General features: G+C 38.7%; 1 protein-coding gene across 2 annotated transcripts in view; it reads right to left on the bottom strand.

The window, feature by feature from the left end:
• The window catches only part of SCAPER (S-phase cyclin A associated protein in the ER), a 157932-nt gene that overhangs the window by 1656 nt on the left and 135791 nt on the right, over nt 1-20485 (bottom strand). For both annotated transcript variants that reach the window (XM_071754631.1, XM_071754632.1), the window contains exons 29-31: nt 19284-19433; nt 3099-3290; nt 415-466 (exon numbers count right to left, since the gene is read on the bottom strand). In XM_071754631.1, the coding sequence (XP_071610732.1) occupies nt 415-466; nt 3099-3290; nt 19284-19433 (394 nt within the window). The remainder of the gene's footprint in view (nt 1-414; nt 467-3098; nt 3291-19283; nt 19434-20485) is intronic.

Genomic DNA, 20485 nt, shown 5'->3' with positions numbered 1-20485 from the left:
AAAAAAAAAACAATGGCAACTCTTCTGTGAACCGACAAACTACAGATAATTACAGGACAGTATTTCACTAATTTTTGGCACCCAGGTGTACTGGCATGTCTGGGTGGCTTCTGAAACCTAAAACCTTTGAAGGTGGCCTTTGTGACAGCTAATTAAATATGTACACGTACAGTATCATGTTTTAAGACATGATACCACACAGCATTTAATAAAGATTAAAAGTCTGAATTCCTGATTCAGTGAGCAGCAGACTGGAAGACACATATATTTAAATCAGAATGTAAGTAGAGAGCTTCTCTCTATACTGTAAAATCATTTTGCAGTTTTCTATATTTCTTTCATTGTGATGCAGACTTGAAAAAATTAAGTGACAGTAAAATAATAGTATCTTGTTATATTTCATCAGAGACGTACCCTTCTGCTGAGATAACTGATTATCCATTTGGCCTGAACTCTGTGCAGAATCCTACAGGGAAAAAAAAAAAAAAAAAAGCAGCATCAGGTTTTCAGATCTTATATCTGAGCAATTAAAACAACATTTTAAGTCTTTATGGTCACTCAAAATACTAAATACTTTAGGAAATCTATGAATTAACAAACTGTCTTGTTTGCTATGTATCATAATACTGCCAGCACTTCAATTTTCTAACATTCAGTGGATTTTTAAACCTTTATTTATAAAAATCTTTTTTGAAAAAAACTAATACACAACTGAAAAAACCAGGGTATCAGTATCTCCTTAGGAAATAGTTATTCTCATGACTTCTAATTAAAAGAACTATAGCTGTGTTTCTTAAAACAGCTTGTGCTTTAGATTTATGCTCCTGACTCCAAATAACCCTCTTACAAAATTCTTTAATTATCCCAATTTCACCGTCCATGCTTCCCAGCGACCCAGGGGCTGAGGTCCTGATCTGAGGGCAACTGAAGTCCTTCCACAGGAGTGATGAGCTCTGCCCAGGGCTGCAGCCAGCTGTGCAGCCAGCTGTGCAGCCAGCCGAGGTGCAGCTGATCAAAGTGCTGTACGATGTGTTGTGTGATCCCTGCTGCAACCGGAGGGGAAGGACAGGATGCTGGGTGCTCCAGAGCCTGCAGCACCCACCCACTTCACTCAGAACAATGCAGGATTATGCAACCCAGCCGCCCCAGGAAGGACAGGGCTGGTAGGATCCTATCTTTCGTTTTAGCTAGTAGTCACATAGTATTATTTGACAGAAGAGATACAATTTAGCAAATCCTGGATACTTCTGAATGTTTTTTAATGGTTTCAGCACTGATAGAAACAGAAGCAACAAAAATAAAAAGGATGATGCAAACTTGATGATGGAAATAAATCTGTTGGTAGGGAGGTGTAAGGCAGGTCGCTGTAAAATCCAGCAATCATTTGCCTTTCATTGCTGCTGCACACACTGTATTTAAGTGTTATATTTGTACACACCACTCAAGTTTTACGTAAACGGGACGGATCCTTGCAGTCCCTGGCACAGGAAGAATCTCTTTTTCTAGTCAGAGGGAAACATTGGTGTCTTTCCCAAACCTTCCACTGAAGCAAATGAGAGATTTGGTTGACAAACAGCAGCAAACTGAAGTAAAAGTAGAGAGGAAAATCCCTTCTGTGTGTGGGGGCATCTGAGCATTCTGTGGTTCCTTTCAGAATTGGGTTCTGTGTGTGTGCAACACTGGGGATTCAATTTGAAAATAGGTAAAATACTAAAGCAGCAGCAAAGTCAGCAACGATGTGACACTTCACGGCACACAAACATCTTCCATATAGCAGTATAAAACATTTCTAATAGTCTGGAAGAACAGTATGTGGACTTGGCATCTGAGATACACCACTAATTGGAAATCAAATTAATAATGCTGGCACCTGTAAACATACTGTGGCTTTGCTGTAGCTCCTGGGGAACTAAATGCCATTCTCAAAATCAAGGTAAACAACCCTAACTATTAAGAGAAGGAATACTCCCTCAGGCACATGTTTTTTGTCTGAAAAAACCAAACTAAACTTGATGTATTTGTTTACTCATAATGCTTAATTATTTTTTGCCACTGCAACTGCTACACTGAAATCTGTAGTTTCAATATATGAAAATCAAAGTAAAAGATGATTTACAGCTTTGCATTTAAAAAGAAATTCATTGCAAAACGGTGAATTCTTCTAATACTGTTTCAAATTTTTAAAAACTGTATATTTTAGTATTAAAAGGATAAAAAGTAGTTGCACTCAGAAGCTTGATGCTATGCTAAGACTTTTAGTAAATATTTAATTCTTGTGCCTTCTCTCATGAATCCGTGTAGCCTATCCTTGGACCTGTTCTAAAGCATTAGGAAAAAGAGTCTGATGAACATTTCTGTATCAACAACAGTAACTTTCAGGTGACTGATAACAGAGTTATTAGATTCCTAAAAGCATATTATTTTTTAGTAGTAGAGTGTTTACAAAACCGGATTTTTTTCATTGCAAACAGTCAATAAAATGTATGGAAAACATGATGCGTGCATAAAATCTGATACATGAGGCACTATAACAATTTATAAAAATGGAACAAAAATGTTGTAAATCCTTATTTAAACAGTATTTGTAGTGAGCCCAGTGACTCGCTGTCAGAAATAACGACGGCAAGATTAGACCAGTAACATATGTTCCATGTATGCTCTGCATAAAATATATACACTTCTCTTCAGTTCTCCTTGTAAATCTATTGTATACAGTATACATTTGTACATTAGATGTAAACACATTAGTATACCAATTCCAGATATGTTGTATGTGCAGTAGATTTTAAAAAAAGATATATTTTAAGAATTGTCCTGTAACAGCAGGCTCTACATCAAATCTTCCCAGCACAGTCAGTAACTAATGCAAACAGCATTCTGCATCTGATAGTGAGAACCTGAACTGCTCAGTAACCTTTTAGTGTTACAAGATGCCTCAAGTAGAGGCATAATCTGTGGTCTGAGAAGAGCTGCAGTGAATCTTAAAGCACTTCAGTGCTGTTTACTTCTTTTACTGAAGTCAAATGATTTCCATACACACAGCAGAGGTGAGAAGAGCTGCTGCAGAGAGCCTGTTTTTAGGTTACTACAATAGCTACCTGAATGAACGTGGCCAGCAACACACAACTCATCTCCTGCTCCAAGATGATCTTGTTCTGAGGGTTATTGTAACAAGCAGCTATCAGTGAAGGGAAGAGCACTTTGATTAAACGAGGATCACTGAAATACTGGAAAGGCAACTGGCACAGTTTTTGCAGCACTGTGGGGTGGCGGCCGGATTGTACAATGATCTGAAAATACAAATGTAACAAAATTAAAACACGACCTATCTGTTCTTCTCTTCCTGTTAACTACCAAGGGTGCTGAAGTCATGCTAGAAAAATGAACATAGCTGAGGAGTAAATGCTAAAAATAAAGCTTAAAACATTTAGTGCAAAGAACTTCTGGTTTAGTGTGTAAGTATTCTTTTTATTGCAGAGGAATACAAAGAATATAAGGCTGTGAAACTTCTTTTTTCTGTATCACGCAAAAAGATAAGGGAACAATAGTTAAATGAGAAGGGGATTAATCTGCAGATTATTATAACATTGGTAATTCAATATCTTCATTCAAAAGACAACGAATTATAGTGAAGGAGGGATTGTAACTTAGAGCTACGAAATAAAACCCCCAGCCTCTGCTATTTAAAGATATAGGAATACCTTTAGAGAAAAAAACCAACAAAACAACAACCAACCAGAACCCAAAAACATCAAGAAAGAGATCACCAGGACTGTAAAAACCCTCTGGAAGTTCGATCATCCTTTCCTGGAGTGCTCTCTGGCAATTAGAGAGGACTCTGTTTCAGGGTAGATGTCTGCCACGCATTCTCAGGCAGCAAAAAGAAAAGGTGATTGTAAGCTGCAGAGCAAGGAGTTGCAGTAAGGGGAGACTGTGAAAGATCCTCCCATCTGTATTTCTTATCTCAGTTTCTATCAGTGCCATTGACTCTAAAAGGAGAATTGTTTAGATAAATGGGACTGTTGTCATGAAGCAGGCTAAGTTTACAACTTGTGGACATCTGAAGAAATAAGGCAATGCCATTACTGGTCTCTTGCAAAGGAACCTTTCCAATTTATTTGATATTCTTATAAGGTCTTTGTGATAAAACTAGAAAATGCCAAAATCGGATCTGTTCCAAGTAACCTTGATTAGACAATTATAATATGAAAGAGCTATTTGACCCAAAGCTGGCTTTTCAGCATAGGAGGAAGCTCCTATAAGGTTAGAACACTGTAAAACTTAGGGTCACGACTGTAAATTGTACTTGGAAAAACACAATTTTACAGGTACACACCCAGACAAGTCTGCATTCAAATTAAAACCAGAAGGACAGAAAGAAGCAGTTGAGACCACAGGAACATAAATTACAGGGATTTACAAGTTTCCAAAGCACTTTTAACAATACCTTCAGAGTATACTCTCTGTTGATAATGCAGTTCAGTTTAAAAACAAGACCAACAAAGTAATCGTTCCTGTTTTTTTCAGTTTACCAGCCAAAAGACATTGAAAGCCTTTCAAAATACTGGTTAGAAATGTCTTCAATGCCCTTAAAGAGAGGAGGAATTTTTAAAAGACAGCCAAATACGTGACAATCAGGCATAGCTTCAGACCCTGTTGTAAGGGGAGGCATTTGGATGACTCTAAACTCCTGAACTATCAGCTGCCACCCTGGAAGCAGGAGGCTGCCTTTCCAGCCTGCTTCACCATTTGCTTTTTACATTAACTAGAGCTCTTGTTATACAAATCTGTGGAAAATTGTATCAGAAAAGGACTTATAATTAACTGTAAATATACTAAAGTAACTACAATTAGTATTTCTGATTGAAGAGAAAACAACAGAACTCTTCATTTCTTTTTAATGGCCCCTGTATGCTTGATGAACAAGCAGAGGAAAAGAAAGTTTTGGGGCTTTTGGTTTTTCATTTCACACTTCAGTTCCTTTACCTGTTCTAAAAATGCCAGGGATAACTGCTGAACTCTTGCCAAACCAACATTGCAGATACTCAAATAGCTTCCATAGAATTATTATTTCAATGTATTTTTCAACATTTTACTACTATGATGTTATCACCATTAAAGATAGGTATATACACAAGGGTTGCTGATGTTTTTCATCCTGTAGTTATCACATATGGAATCAATTTAATGATTTCAACTCATTGTACTAATGCAGCTACTAAACCTGATACATTATATTATGTACTCTAAAAAAAACCCAAATGAGTCACCCCTTACTGTAAAAAAACCCCAAACAAATAAACCTTTAACAGAGCACATATTGCTTGTTTCACTGTCAAATGGTAGAGAAAGTGAAGTCCAGCACTTGACTTGCCAGATGAATAAGGAAGAAAACAAATGAAAACCTGGCCTACCTATGACTTCCCTATGGTAGAAAAAGGCTCTCTTGACCTTTTTTAAAATTCCTCTCTTGCCCCCCCCCCCCTTTTTTTTTTTTCTTACGTTTTGTTGTTTTGGTTTTTTTGTGGTTTTTTTTGGCTGTAGGCCTCATCTTACAAAACACTCTAATATGAGACAAAAACTCCCTACTGAAATCCAGTGCAAAAAGCTTACTATTCCTCCTGCCACATACTGGAATTCCACTTACTTTTACCTAGAATTTGCTTTTCTTGCTGCTTGCCCTCTAGCCTGGAAGTTAGATATGCCTGTCAAATGTAACAAGATCCTAATTGTATCACTGCATTTCTGTACAGCCAAGCATTTAAGCACCTGCTTAATTTCAGATATGTGCCTAGGTTCCATTAATATTTGCTTGTGGTTTTATTTTTTTTGAACTGAGACCTATCAAATTATTACAAGCTCAAGTTTTGTGGGTTTTTTTTTATTATTTTTAATCCAGAGCAGGCAACTCACATTAATGGCTTCTATATTTCATTCAAAAAGTTTTGCTTAGTCTCAAAATTCATAGGTATTTATTCAACTTTACTGGTTTTGCCTATGCTTAGCTTAAATAAATTCCAAAGAAAGTGTACCTCCTTAGCTTAGCTTATTTTTGGCCCAACACAGGGCCAAACAGCACCCGATGCTATTTTATGATGAATTAATGAAGTTTTTTCTTTGTGCTGCGAGGAAAACTCAAGACTGATACATTTCAGAGGTGGAGAGTTGCAGTTCAGGGTTAGCACTGGAAGAGCTTCTTAAATCCTTCCCTGGGCTGAACTGAAGCAACCTCTGCTGTGTAAGCTGAGAGTTAGCAGGGCTGCACAATATATGTCACTTTAAAATCTGACTTTGTTTACTTTTGACCTTTGCTAGAAGTCACCTTCAAGAATGCCATTTCCCCTGCTTCTTCTCTGCATCCCCAGCTCTCCTGCACTCTGCATGCTCTGCCTCCTGAGCTTCCTGGGCAGCACCATGACTAATGGGATGATGACCTGTGAGGACTCTTACTGAGCAACACCTTTTGTGGTTGCCCATCAGTTATCTTTTTGTCACTCCCACCAGTTTATAGCCTTCTGCAAGTCCCACTAATTTGCTTAATCTCCAATAGCCAGAGGGTCAGGCATTGTCTTCTGCCCAACCATGCAATCCAGGCTCCTCTGTGACTCTGGAAAGCACACTGCACTCCCAAGTGCAACAACCAATCTGATCCAATATAGCGGTGTTTCTAAAGCTTATCACTTAGGAAAACATGATTCAACATTTCTCAAGTCTCTAACTAGACTCATTCTTTTCCTCAGATTTTCTTGGTTCAGTATTCACTACAGAGTACACTGCTTGGCCATTTGCTGCAGTTCCTCTAGGTGTGAAAGTCTGAAGCAGTATAAAAAGTCAGTCTTTCAAAACAGACTACAGTGACAAAAGCCAGCACTATGCCACACAGCACTTGAGCAACAGAAAAGGACAATCAATCAAAAAAATTAAAAGCTCCTTGTGGTATGGAACAGTAATAAAGTTGTGAGAAGAACTCATCATTCTTTTGGGGGGTGATAAGGCTTCCCCTGGCACTTAAATGGGGAGTCTGGCTATGGACCCACCAGGGCAGCTCCAGCAGTCTCCTTCCCCTGCCACTGCTTCCTGGAACATTGCAGAGGAGCTCCTCCCATGACTGACATAAACCCTACGGACCCAAATAACTTGGGTAGGTTTTTCCTCTGGGTAGCAGAGGGAATACTGCATCTCACTTGGTTTTTCTGTAAAGCACCATGGGCCCAGAAATAACTTTCTGATGACGCTGCAGGAATGAGAATCATAAAAGAGCAACTTCGTTTCTTGCTCTCAAGGGCAGGGAGGTAACTGCTGGCATACACCAGGGACAGCCTTCCCATAGGAACTAGCAGGAGAAAGATGTTTTTGTGCACACCTAATTTATTTACATGCTGTAAATACTTGTCTTTCACTTGCTCTGTATCTTTATATATCTATATATCTCTACATATCTTTTCTCTATAATCTTTCTGTATATTCCTCTTATCACAAATCAAAACAACAATTACCTTTAAATGCATACGTAGGATTTTTTGTCAAAGCAGAGTAAGAAAATCTTCATAACTAACAGGATTCAGATATTTTGAATACTTCAATGATACAGAATGTTTCAGCAGCTACACATCAAATCAGAAGTAAAATCTTATCAAGTCGATAGTTAATTTTACAAGAAAATTAAAGTAAGAATCCTCTAGTCTTTGAAACTGTATCTTCATAATCAGGTAACTGAGTTTATAAGCATCTTGTAAGCACGCCACAGAATTCCAATGAAGAAAACTGGAACGTCAGTCAGAAAGCTGATGGATTTATATGGATTTATAAGGATAAGGATGACTGTATACAAAATAATGAATAAATATTGGTCAAACTCAAGTGAACACATAACTCACAGATTTCTATTATTCATATATTCATATGCCCTAATTAGATATGTAATGTAGATGCATGCCACTAAGTTTTCAAGAGCCTTTAGTTCAATCAAATTACCTTGTGATGATTCACATTTTTCTTAATCAGGGAGGAGCATTTTTGATGACAACCTAAGTATCTGTTTCCAAGTTGTAATTGCACACATTTTACATAGGTAAAGTTGTCATCGTTTGAGTATGAGGAGCTGAAGCAGGAGGGGTTTCAGGCTCTGAGAGGGGTGGAACACAGAGGGCTCCATTCCCTCCCATCCCTGCCCAGACTCCACAAGCTCAGGCAGACCCCCGCCCCTCCTCTCTTCCCTCCCCTCCTCGCTTCCCTGCTGTTCCCCTGTGCTCCTTTCCCCCCAGCTCCCCCCCTGCTCTTCAGAATCCACATCCATAGGGGCTGGAAGAGCCCTGGAGCCCTCTCCTGAGCTGGCCCTGCCCCAGGGACCCTCAGGCACCCGTCCCTGCCAGCATCCAGATCGGATTGGATATATATATATATTTGTATATATTTGTATTTTTCTTCTTTATGCCTTACGTTATTGCCTTCTCCCTGTGCTAGAAAATCCATTTACAATTTTTTTAATGCCCAACTCCAGTCTTTATTCCCATTTTATCTCCCCTTTGTGGGGGGTAATGGAGCATAATTCTGTCCTTTGGTTTTTTGGTCCACCCAAACCGCTATGCACTGACGAAAGTGCTAAAAAAAAAGAGAAACTAACTGAATTGAAAACTTCACCTGCAGCCTTCCAGAGATTTAAAGAAGATTATGATCACAGATTGGTTTTCAATGTTTCTATGTATGTGTAGTAAATATTGTCAGATATTCTATTCCAAGTAACAAAAAAATGGCTCATCACAGACTGAGAGCTTTTCCACTCCTTGTGCACTAAGCAGGGTTAGGCCAGGATTACTGCAGAGTGAAGTGCCCATTTTTAGAGCAATATTTAGTCTAATTCTACTAATGGATTTCAGGTTTACTTGTTTCATTTGGGCAATTTCAGGTCTGCAAATCACCATTCATGTCAGTTATTTCTGCCCATATATGCCATAAAAACACTGGAATTATCTTACAAATCAGTGTATTAATTTTTTTGGTCAGGAAAACCAGAAAGCCAGCAACAAACTTCTTGTCTACACAATGGCAAAAAAATACTGAGGAGTATTCAACTGACTCAGAAAGCCAGACTCTCAGTGGACTAAACTGTGTGAAACCAGAGAATAAGATTATCAATTATTACAATTTATTCAAGATTATCCACACATTTAGAAAGCTACAAGACAATCATGTTACCATTCTGCTGAATTATTTCCACAAAGATTGCTTCCCCCCCCCTCACCACAAAATAATGATTAAAAAAAAAAAATAATCTCATCACAGTTCTCCAGGGAGAACTGCAGCAGGGAGATAATGTGACTTGTGGGTGCTTTCTGTAGCCTATCTGTTTCTTTCATGCATAGAAGAAAAGAAAATTATTTTCTTGCTGCTCAAAGATAGCAAAGAGAGAAGACTGCCAAGCAGAGAACCCAAATCTGTAGCCACAAACTCCCAAATGTCAAACAACCCAAATGAACAAAACCTTACAAGTCACCTCACAAATTAGGCTGGTGTTTTTCAGTAATTTTGACCAAGTATTAGAAAGTGTAGATCTTGTATCAAATGAAAAATCAGACACAATATACTAACATGAAGTGGATAGAGGAAAAGGGAGCTGAATCCTAACTTTTTAAATTTTAAAACTTTCTGAAGCAAAACCTTTCTCAGCTCCTGGAGGGAAAAAACCTGCTAACGAAATGGTGTGTGCCACAGCTATCTAGAAACAAATAGAGTGATTATCACTGTGAGATAATTCCTTTCTAGAAAAGCATCCTTCTCAATCGAATTTTATTTTTATGACACAAAGCATTAAAATGTGCTCTTCTACTTGACTGCTCTTCTGCAACAATGCACTTCACATTCAGATGCAATTTTCTTAGAACAACTCAGACTAAAAAGCTAATGTTTCTCTAAGGGGCACTCCTTGTCTTTTCCACTATCTCATCTGACCTACGGTGCCAAACTTGAACATGGCCATTATAAACATCTTGATCTTAAAATTCTACTGTTGGTATGGGAACAATTAATGTTTCTTCTCTATTTATTTATAATTTATATAAATGTCAATTCTAATTTGTACAAACAGTATATAACTTTATTGAACAAGAACTGTGCATGTCATCTCTGTAACTACGGTATTCCATCAAACAGTTAAATCCTTTTGTTTGATGTCAGGTTATTTATAACTTATTAAAAGAAGTAAGTCCTTATACTAGTAGTCCAGAGTTTCCCTTCAAAGCTAGATCTGCATTATTTCTTTGCTTCCATATAAACAGATCTCATACTGCTAGTATTTAATCAGCAGAATATGTCACCACTTAAACTCTTCTCTGTTTGAAGGTCAAGCTCTTTTCTTTCCCTTTTGCAAACTCCACTATTGGCAAGGCTCTCAGCAAAGAATGTTCTAAATTTTTCCTAACAGTTATCAGGAATCAGAGCACCATTTCAATGCAAAAACAATGTTCCAGAATACTACATTCGAATTTAAAAAGAAGAATTTTGTCTATTTGAAAAATTTTGGGGTTTATTTTCTTAACATCACATTTCAGCTCTTGGACAGAAGATAACAGTTTAAAAATAACATTAGTTTTCCTATAAACCACATTATGAGTACTGTCCTTTTAGAGCTAGACCTATGGTTTAATTCAGTGCTGCTCTGTGTATATTTAACAATGAAGAAATATCAGAGCAGTTTTTGTGCAGTCATTCTAAGCATTTAGGATAGGGCAGTGGCTGATACAAGCACAGTGATGCAGTAAAGATGCAATAATGTTTATCAAAAGTGATACTAGTGGGAAATCTAAATAAAGAAGTTCTTTCTACAAAAATCTTACAAAAAGGTCACCCAAAATGACAAATAACAAGTCATCTTAGTAACAAGATAACAAATGAAATCTCTGTAGATTGAATTCAGCAATAAAAAATGCTATTAAACAGATACTGTAAAAAATAAACTCAAATTGAGGCTACTTGTGAACTTCACATGTGCTCAGGCTGCAGGATAAAAAGTAAAATTATGCCTGAATTAGAAAAGGTATTCAGGAAAAGTCTTACTTTAAAAACAACAGTATTTTAGCATTTAACACAGTGACATAAAAGTAGAATTTAGACATGTGAGGTTACTCTCGTGCTTAATGTTAATCAGAGAGTTAAGCACCTCATTAAATTGTTGGGTATTGTTGCTTTATAGAAAATGGTAAGCTTCTAATTTCCAAAATAATCTGACATGAGATTTATACTTTTAAGTGTCAGCCTAGTAATTTTTAATTAGAAGAGAATATTATTATACATCAAACGTATAGAGAAACACATATATTCTGCAAGCTCCAACAGAATAACCCATCATGCCATGTCTCAGACCCCTGGGTATTATTCTGAAAACTGAAATGATCAGAATTAGCCTTTTACAGCCCTGTGCTATTTTTTAAGAAATCATTTTCACATTCAGAGACCATCTTCAACTTGGATGACACGTCACTTGCAACTTCAAGCTGCTGCTTTGGACACGATTCTCTCCTCATTCACACAAGTGAAACTCAGTTTATGTGTATGAAGAATTCTTGATTTAAAGGCTAGAGAAGCAGCTTTGATGTTAGTCAAGAGAAGTTCAGGCTGTTGGCAGAGGTTTCTGCCATCCTCCTTGAGAACAGTTAGGTTGGGTCAAAATCCCCAGAAGGTGTGAATAATTAAAATATTGCAATCTAAAACACAAAAAATCTCTTTGTTGCTTAGAGCAGTCTCTCCAAAAGCAAGAATTTTCTGTCCCTCTCCAAATCCCTGCTTGCAAGAATTTTTCTTACTAGTACATTTCCTCTTCTGTCTTCCACAGTAAATATGAAGGGTTTGTGAACGTATCTGATCACCAACTAAAAAGACTGGGAAAGATCGAGCCACTGGACATGTTACAGAGCTAGCAGAGGAGAAGCTTCAAACAGATAGCAAGAAAATGTACTTTTTTTGCCATGAAAAATGTGCCACAATTTACCTATTCCTAAGGGGAGATGAAGATGAGCAAGATTTTCCATAGTACTCACTCTGCAAGATTTAATGCATCTTGGGGGTTTTTTTTTTTTATGTTTCAGTATCACTTCAATCAAGTGTTACTTGAGCTGAACATGATGAAACGGGCTTGGGAGACTTTTTTGGGCCTCTTGCAGACTCCCACCCTCAGAGCAGCATCCAAGTGCTCAGAAGAGCTGTCATCTGCCCGAGCCCAGAGCTGTGAACACAGAGCAGGCTGGCGTCCTCTCCGCGTGGGGCTGGCAGGCTGGGGGACACTCACTCTGCCTCTGCCCAGGCTTGGAAAACTTGGGAGTTTATGGGAGAAGTACAGGGAGTTCCCTCACACATGAAGCGAGACAGACAATAGCACCCGAGGCCTGATTAAATATTTGCAGGCTTGAGATTTTGTTTTAAATCTGTGTGGAATTTTATTCTCATGAAAAGGAGAGACCGCCAGGCTGGGTGGGAAGGGGCAGAGCCACACACTGTCCAAACCCATTGGTTTCCAGGCCCAGGTCTTAGCTGAGAAGAAACTGCTTGATAGCCAGGATTCTGACAAGCTCTGTAGAGCTTTTTCGATGTGGACAAAGGGCCAGGGAGACCGAGTGGAGACCAACTAATAGTTCTAATTCCAGATCCAGGCCTAAGATCCGGAACCATCGCTCCCTGGAGGCAGTGTCAGCCAATTGCTCTCCCTCTTCATCACTGAGCTTCAGCTATGGACTCAGTTTTAGGGCTGTCACAACTGTGGCTTTGATGATGTTGGGAGATAAGTTTATTCTTCTTGTGTTTAAGAATTAGACGATAAGATAAATCCACCAAGTGCATTGATTTATCATATTAATTCCTATACACACTCTCCCCTTCCTATAGGGATCAGTCGCCACCATGAACTGAAACCAAATACACTTGATTTCATGTTAAAACTTTGTTCATTCTAAATTATCTTACCCACATTCTCTCAAAATAAAAAAAATATAAATTACTGGATGCGTTTTGAAATGTTAGATATACAGCTAGAGATGTGATGTGTGAAACATGCAATCTCACATGCTTCTGCTGTATTTTATTTGCTGATAGATTCTTTAAAAAGTTCATCAGTAAGCTCAAATAAAAACAAAGGTGTCTGGCAAATTACCTAAGTGGTCTCCCCCACTTCCCTAGGCAGGAATGTCAAGACATGCAGGTGTCACTTAAGTGAATTTATGTGGTCTGAGTACACAAGGCTGATGGAGGCAAAACATACATTACAGATCTGTTTTAATTTACTTCATTTTAACTTGGTGAGTTTAATCTGATGGGGATTTTTTGCTCACAAACTGAAGTGCTCCTAAATGGCAGTCAAGACTACAACATCACGTGAGTGAGATGAGATCAGCTATTCCACAAATTTTGCCAGGCATATTTTTCATTTAAACCTGCAAAGCTTTTAAAGGCTGTGTTTGTTTGGATTTCTGGCTTTTTTTTTTAAAGTTTAAAGAACTAAACCCACAACTTCAACATGAAATTAATATTCCTAAAAATCCCTCCTCTGAAGATAAACTAAAAGAATCAGAATTAAGTAATTTCAAATACTATTTACTTAAAAATATAGACATTAACTATGCAGTAACTACTGATTCCAGCATCTGTATTTTCAAAAACTCCACCTACCAGATCACAATTGTCCCAGTCACTCCACAGCCCCAAAAGGAACATAAATAATGAAGGTTTAAGGATGGCCTTTAGTAAACAAGCCATATGGAAACTCTACATAATATTTTTATAACCATTCTTACAAGTTTTCCTGTCAAGTTCTGATTCTCACAAGTTTTCCATTTTAAAAGTATTTTTCTTTCTTTGGGCTAACACCAGAGGAAACTGGCTGCATACTGAAACTCAAAAGCACAAAGTTCCCTCTAGAAGGTAACTTTTATCTTAAGTCAGACTCCAAGTGTCCCTCACCACCTGGCAGTACTGGCAGCCATACTTAGGATGTACAGCATATACCCGCATGATGAACACTTCCTGGGGAATAAATAGTGTGGGTATTTTATGACAGAAGCAAGATGTGCTGTGCTCTCAGTAGGAAGCCTTTCTTGGGGACCATCTGCTGTGTTTACTTTGTGCTGGAAATGAGAAATAAATTCCAAGAACCTTTCAGAACCATGCCTTCCATACAATATCTTAATTTCTTTAAACATTATAGTTATACCTGGATACTGCTGCATGACATTTTATATTTTTAAGACAGGAGAAATTCCTTTCCCAACATATTCTATATTCTTAGTGCTCCTTTCTCCTTTAACTGGAGCTAGGTGGTATACCTGGAACATGTTTTATCATCCATTTCCCACATCCATGTAGGAAGGGTAAATTTCCAGTCAGTGAATGGCACTATTAAATGTAGCGTTTATTTCTAACATAAGGATTATTAGATACTAACATTGCAATTATTTGTATGTTTGTGGTAAGAATTATGTACTGTTCCTATGGACACAACTGCCTTGGATAAAGGCTTTGGAGAGACAGAGCAGTTACTGATGCTACTGGAAGACAAACTTTTGGGGATGGAATGGGAATGGTTTGTGTATCTACATTTTCCCAATTGCATTGGTTACTCTAAGAGAAGTTCTTGCTGTAATTATTTTTTCAAAAGCTGCATGTACTTTTCCTTAGCTTTTTCACAGAGATTTTGTTTTGCAATCCACATCCTACAAATCCCCAAAGTTAGTGAGATTCTTTCAGAGCACACTAGATGCCGTGTGTGTCAAAGAACAAAAATTACTTTTCTTTAAATACATGCATAGCAATGAACAATGCAACTTCATTTGGAGCCTGTCAGGCAAGGTCCTGAGTCTGATCATCTTATTTGTGATGACTTTACGTATGAAAAATATTCACTAACTGCTATGAATATGGAAAGATTTTTATTCCCAAAACAGCAATGTGAAAGATGCTAAATCGTCTGTCATTCATGTTAATTTAATTACAGGACCACATTCAATTAGCCAATATAATATGCAAATGAAACAAGCTGACAGCACATGCTAATTATATTCATTATAATAATTAAACCAAAGAATGAATGGGAATAAAAATGTAATGCATTAGAAGGATATTTTTAATTAACAAGAACAGTTTAATTAGAAACTGTAATCTTCCAGGATGCTTGGCTTATTAAAAGATTGGACATTATTTTTATTCGGCAGTTTAGTTTTACAGGTCTGTCCTTAGTATCATGGGACCTGTTTTTGCATGGTAATAGATTAAATGGTGGCCAACACAGAGAATCTGTTTCCTTGATCAGACTTCACACAGAGCAGATGCCTAATCCAGCCCAGCCCTGCTGCAGCCTGGTTTCCAAGCCCAGCTGGGGCAAGAGGGGCTGGCTGACTGTAGTAAACAGAAAGTTCACGTGCCGATACAAAACAGAGCAGTTTGGGCTTGACAAATGATATTAAAGCCTTTAAAATATTAAAGAAAAGCTCTCTGCTTTTTGCAATTTTCACTCTCATAACTGATTTATTCCCTCAGTGACAGCAGCTGCCCTGGAAAAGCCTTATGAATGTTAAAATATGAAAAACGGAAAGGAATATTACAATATATTGTATGTGGGCAGAGTCAGCAAAATTATCGTATTTTAAAAATAAACAGAGCAAGCACTATCAAAACACTTAGGAATGTGTTCCTTCGGAATCCATTGTCCTCATTGCTGCTCGACAGGATCACTTGGGCCTGGACCAGGAGCCAGCCATGGTGGGAAAGCTATGAGGGGCCCCAGCCACTGTCCCCTGCGGGTGAGCAGGACCCACTGTGAGGCCCCCCTCTTACTGGGGGCTCCTGGAAACTGCAGGGAAAGATGAATCTCAAAGCTGTACAAGAGGAAAGATTTTCCTTTTAAATTTGCTACTCAAGTAAATGTAAAGAGTTTTTTATAGATAGTTAATAAACCCAGACTAACTTATATTAAGCGACTGGCATATGATGCTCTTGAAGTTTTTCTTCTGTGAATGTGAAATATTTAGGAAATTGCCCTTTTATTATTTTGCCTGCATTGTGGTAATAATTCACTTATTAAATCACAGTACTACTACAGAAGGCCAATGTTGAGGTTGACAGGCTGTAAAACTTCCTTTTTAGAAATCTATCTATTCTCCAAACTGGGAAACTTAAATTTTTTTGAATAATTCATGCTTTTTTTTTTTTGTAATTCCAATACTCCATTTTGGACATTTAGCTGATCATCTGGGCAGACAAAGGACTCAGAAAGGCACACTGACTCCATATAGCTATTTGTTCTTTTTTCTGAGAGCTGAAAGGAATGAAGGTTTGTAACAAGAAATACCAATTTAGATAGGGAAAAACATATTTAGACTACAAACACCTCAAAACAAATATGCATTTGAGTTCAAGAACAATGTAAATCTGCTCTGAAATAACATCAGTTATTGACTCCTTTCAAGTTTCTTCAAATACTAAATAAAAGAGCTACTGGGCTCTATGGAAACTTGTTTTCACAGCTCAAGTCTGGTGTATCTATTTTTATTATGCTGTTCTTCCCAGGAGTTCAAGCCTACTATTTGAAAGCTTTCACTGGTAGACCAATTTTTTATTTTTAGTAGGATGCTGCAGCTGATCAACACGGAAAGAAAACAGTAGAAGCCCAAAATGTAACAAATAAAATAAACCATAAGTGAATAAATAGAAAGCACTTCCCTACTCATGAAAGGCACCGCATCTTTATTGGAAGGCACAATACCAACGGTACCTGAAAATAAAGGCCTTAAACAAGTCTTACTGCTTTGTTTTGTAGTGAAAGGAAACAACACTTGCTTTTACTAAAAAAAAAAACCTTCCCCTCATTTTCCAAGTACTGAGTGGGCAATGTTTCAGTTTTTCAAAATGTTTTTTTTAAATAACAAAAAATCCCAAACCAAAATGGCACTTCTCAGTACAAGAAATTAAGTAAGAAGCTAAGTAACTCATGACAGCCCTCAGGACAGTACTACCAAAGCAAATCTCTGCAAAAGATGCTTTTAGTGTACAAAAAGCACTAACACACTAAGGGTGTTCAACTGAAGATCTAAACTGGACTCTCAGAGCTGCAGGAGCTACCTTTTAATATTGAAAATAGTAGCTGAGTCCGGGGTAGGTTAGTGATGGCACATGACCTCAGCCCCAAGTGCACGCATGGAAGACTTAAAGACACTGCAAAATCACCATCTGGGAAGTGTGCTCACAGGAAAATGCATTTTGCACAGACTTTGTCTCTTGAGCTGGCTGCTGCCCTGGCCCCCTGCCCGCTGGCCATGGTCAGACCTGTGCCCCAGAGCATGGGCTGAGCTGCTCCCACTGCTCATGGTAGCAAATCCCTCTTCTGCCCTCTTCCCGGAACGTTTATCACTGGGAGGCCTCTGTGCAATGAATCACATCTGTTTATACTTGTGTGCCAGAAAAGACATTTTTGGAAGTGCAGAGAGAAGACAACAGTGTTTGCTGGCACTGCTGGGTGCCAGCACGACCCGTTGGGTGGCAGTGGGTATCAGAAAGCAGCAGGGGTATCATGTGCAGAACCACTGGACTAGGAAGTGTTGCCCACAGATAGCTCCAGACCCCATTGGGATCCCCATTGGGATTTAATTGCAGCAGGCAGGGAGGTTGCAGGATCCTCCCTCCAGCTGTACTTGCAGACTGGCTAGGCTTGGAAAGGACCTTAAAGATCACCTAATTCCACTCCCCCTGCATGGGCAGGGACACCTTCCACCAGACCAGGTTGCCCAAGGTCCCATCCAGCCTGGCTTTGAACACTTCCAGGGATGGGGCAGCCACAACTTTCCTGGGTAACCAGTGCCAGTATCACAGGAAACAATTTTTTTTCCTAATGTCCGACCTAAATCTCCACTCTTCAGGTTTTAAACTATTTCCTCTTGCCCTCTCTCTACACACCTGTGTCAAAAGCCCTACCCCAGCTTTCTTGTAGCCCCTGCAGACACTGTACATAAGTTCACCTTGGAGCCTCCTCTTCTCCAGGCTGAACAACCTCAATTTCCTCAGCTTGGCTTCACAGGGGAGGTGCTCCAGCCCTCTGATCATCTTAGTGACTCTCCTCTGGACATGCTCAAGGAGCTTTGTGCCCTTCTCATGTCGGGGACTCCAGAACTGGACAGAGTACTCCAGGTGGGAGTCTCACAAGAGCAGAGTAGAGGGGTGAGAATCCCCTCCCTCAACCACTGTCTGTGCTCCTTTTGATGCAGCCCAGGATGTGGATGGCTTTATAGAAGATTTCTGACAATAACGACAGCTTGAAAATATTATAATACTCCAATTATAGCAAACAACTGCAAGAACATTATGGGACAGCTTTTCTCTAAAACCTTGTTGACAAGTTATAACACTTTTCTTCTGCTTTTTGGCTTAACTAAGGGGTCTAAGCTCCTAATCCTGAATCCCCACCCAAAAAAGTGGGAATATTTCCTTCCAAAAGGAAGAAAAATGGGAACAAAACAGAAGAAAACAAGTAACCTCACAAAATATAGTATTCAGCTGAATCAAGCCAAAGGTACAGGCACCATAATACACAGTTTCTACACACCCAGAGTCAGGTTCACTTACTCAAAAATAAAGAGCAAGTGCCAGCTTCTGCTCTGGACATTAAGCCCTGAGAGGCTACACATACACTGAGGGAACTGGGAGGTTTAAAACTGAAATGCTGGCAATAGTTTTGAAGTTCTGTTATCTTATAAGTTGTTCTTACGAGTGGTCAGAGGGTCCTGAGTGGCAAAAGCAGACAACAATCAAGGAAGCTAGAGGAGGATTTCCACAGAGTTTCTATTTTACTACTGAAAAGATGCAAAGAAAAGAACGTCCTAAACTTAAATTAGTGCTTTGGCTATCAGGGAGATGGCTACACTGGCACCTGAGGCTGTGCCTTCGTGTCAGACCAGCTTACTTGGCTTTAGAAGGGTTTTACCACAGCCATCTGATCAAGATGACATGAAGTTAACTTGGAATTAAAAGTGTGTGTTGCTATGTGTATCTTGGCAGTGGGTAAGGGCAGCTAAAATCACAGCCATGTCAGCATCGCTGTCTGTGTAAGAACATGGAGTTTCCTTATGGCCTCCTAATATTCAGGTTTTTGTGTTAAGATGCAAGTTCAGCTCACACTTTGCCAATACATAGATTTGTGCTCCTAGGAATCCCCAAGTACTTCAAAAACAATGCTGAGGGCATTAGTTTTCCAGACGGATCCACGACTAAATGTGCATCTGGTAACTTCTGATCCCACTTTCCATTCACCTTACCTGATTATCTGTGTTGTTTACAGTAAAATAGCCCACACAAATAATGACTTCATGTAGCAATCCTTCACAGGTGTGCTGGGAACAGTACCACAGCAGAGAGCTGAGAATGTGCCGGAATGCCAGGGATAGTCCTTCAGCACCCACAATGGACTGGAATAAAAACCAAGAAACAGAGATTACAGTCTAGCAGTAGGTTACAGAAACTGTATGAACCACATATACATCAACTGCACCCCTTGTTTCTATGGGTGTTTTTAGCAAAGTACAGACTATGTTCTTTGTTTTGATGGTTTTTGGAGGAGGATGCAATCAGCTCCCTTTTTTCAGGAACTTAGCATTTACAACTAGACCATAAGAATAAATTCAGATTTTAAAGGGACACAGGAAAAACAGGATTCTGCTTAGTTGACACTCAGTGTAGCATTAGGTTGACCATTTCATTTGACATGCATTACATATACCAGGAAACCTTAATGGTAATAATATTTCTTAGTAGTAAGCCAAAGAAACCAAACCATCTTCATTTCTGCAAAAGAGCAAAATGCATTTCTCATTAATAACTCTGAACGTAATACAAAGATTAATAACAAATAACTTTTCAAACATAAAAAAAAGTCTGGAACATCCAAAAGGGGTGAACCCTCAGCTGCAAAGCTTCCTGGGATGCTTTTTAAAAGTAGGCAAATTGCTGCAATGTGGAGATTCAGAATTAGATTTTATCAGTGCAGCCTACAGCCTCTATTTAATAAACATGTCAAACAGACAGAACGACACAAGGTCAAAGGGGAAAACTAAAGCACAAGGAATGAGCATGACAGTCTACTAAGTCTAATGAAACTGCAATGCAGGCCTGTGAGAAAATCTCTTTCATTTGAGAGTTTTCTCGATTTTATACCTTGTAGCTTGTGTTAAGTACATGTAATAAATCCCAGCCTGTAGCATAGTTTAGTTTTAGCATTCTGCAAATCTATCCAGCAAAGTGGAATCCTAGAGAGCTAAAGCAGACTCAGCTGTGGTTCCATCTTGAACCTCAAGTGTTCTGCTAAGTTACTGTATTTTCCAAACTTAACACAGAAAGCAGCCACCATTTACTGCTTTACATCATGCAAGTTCCATGTTCTCAGGTCCACCCTTATTTAATTAGTGCTGTCCACGCATGCAGTGACCTAGCACTCTGGGTTTAACCTTTCCTGATAATAACA

The sequence above is a fragment of the Heliangelus exortis genome, chromosome 11, assembly GCF_036169615.1.
Source record: "Heliangelus exortis chromosome 11, bHelExo1.hap1, whole genome shotgun sequence".
NCBI lineage: Eukaryota > Metazoa > Chordata > Aves > Apodiformes > Trochilidae > Heliangelus > Heliangelus exortis.
The sequence above is the reverse complement of the archived record's forward strand: the minus strand, read 5'-3'. Positions and strand labels throughout refer to the sequence as shown.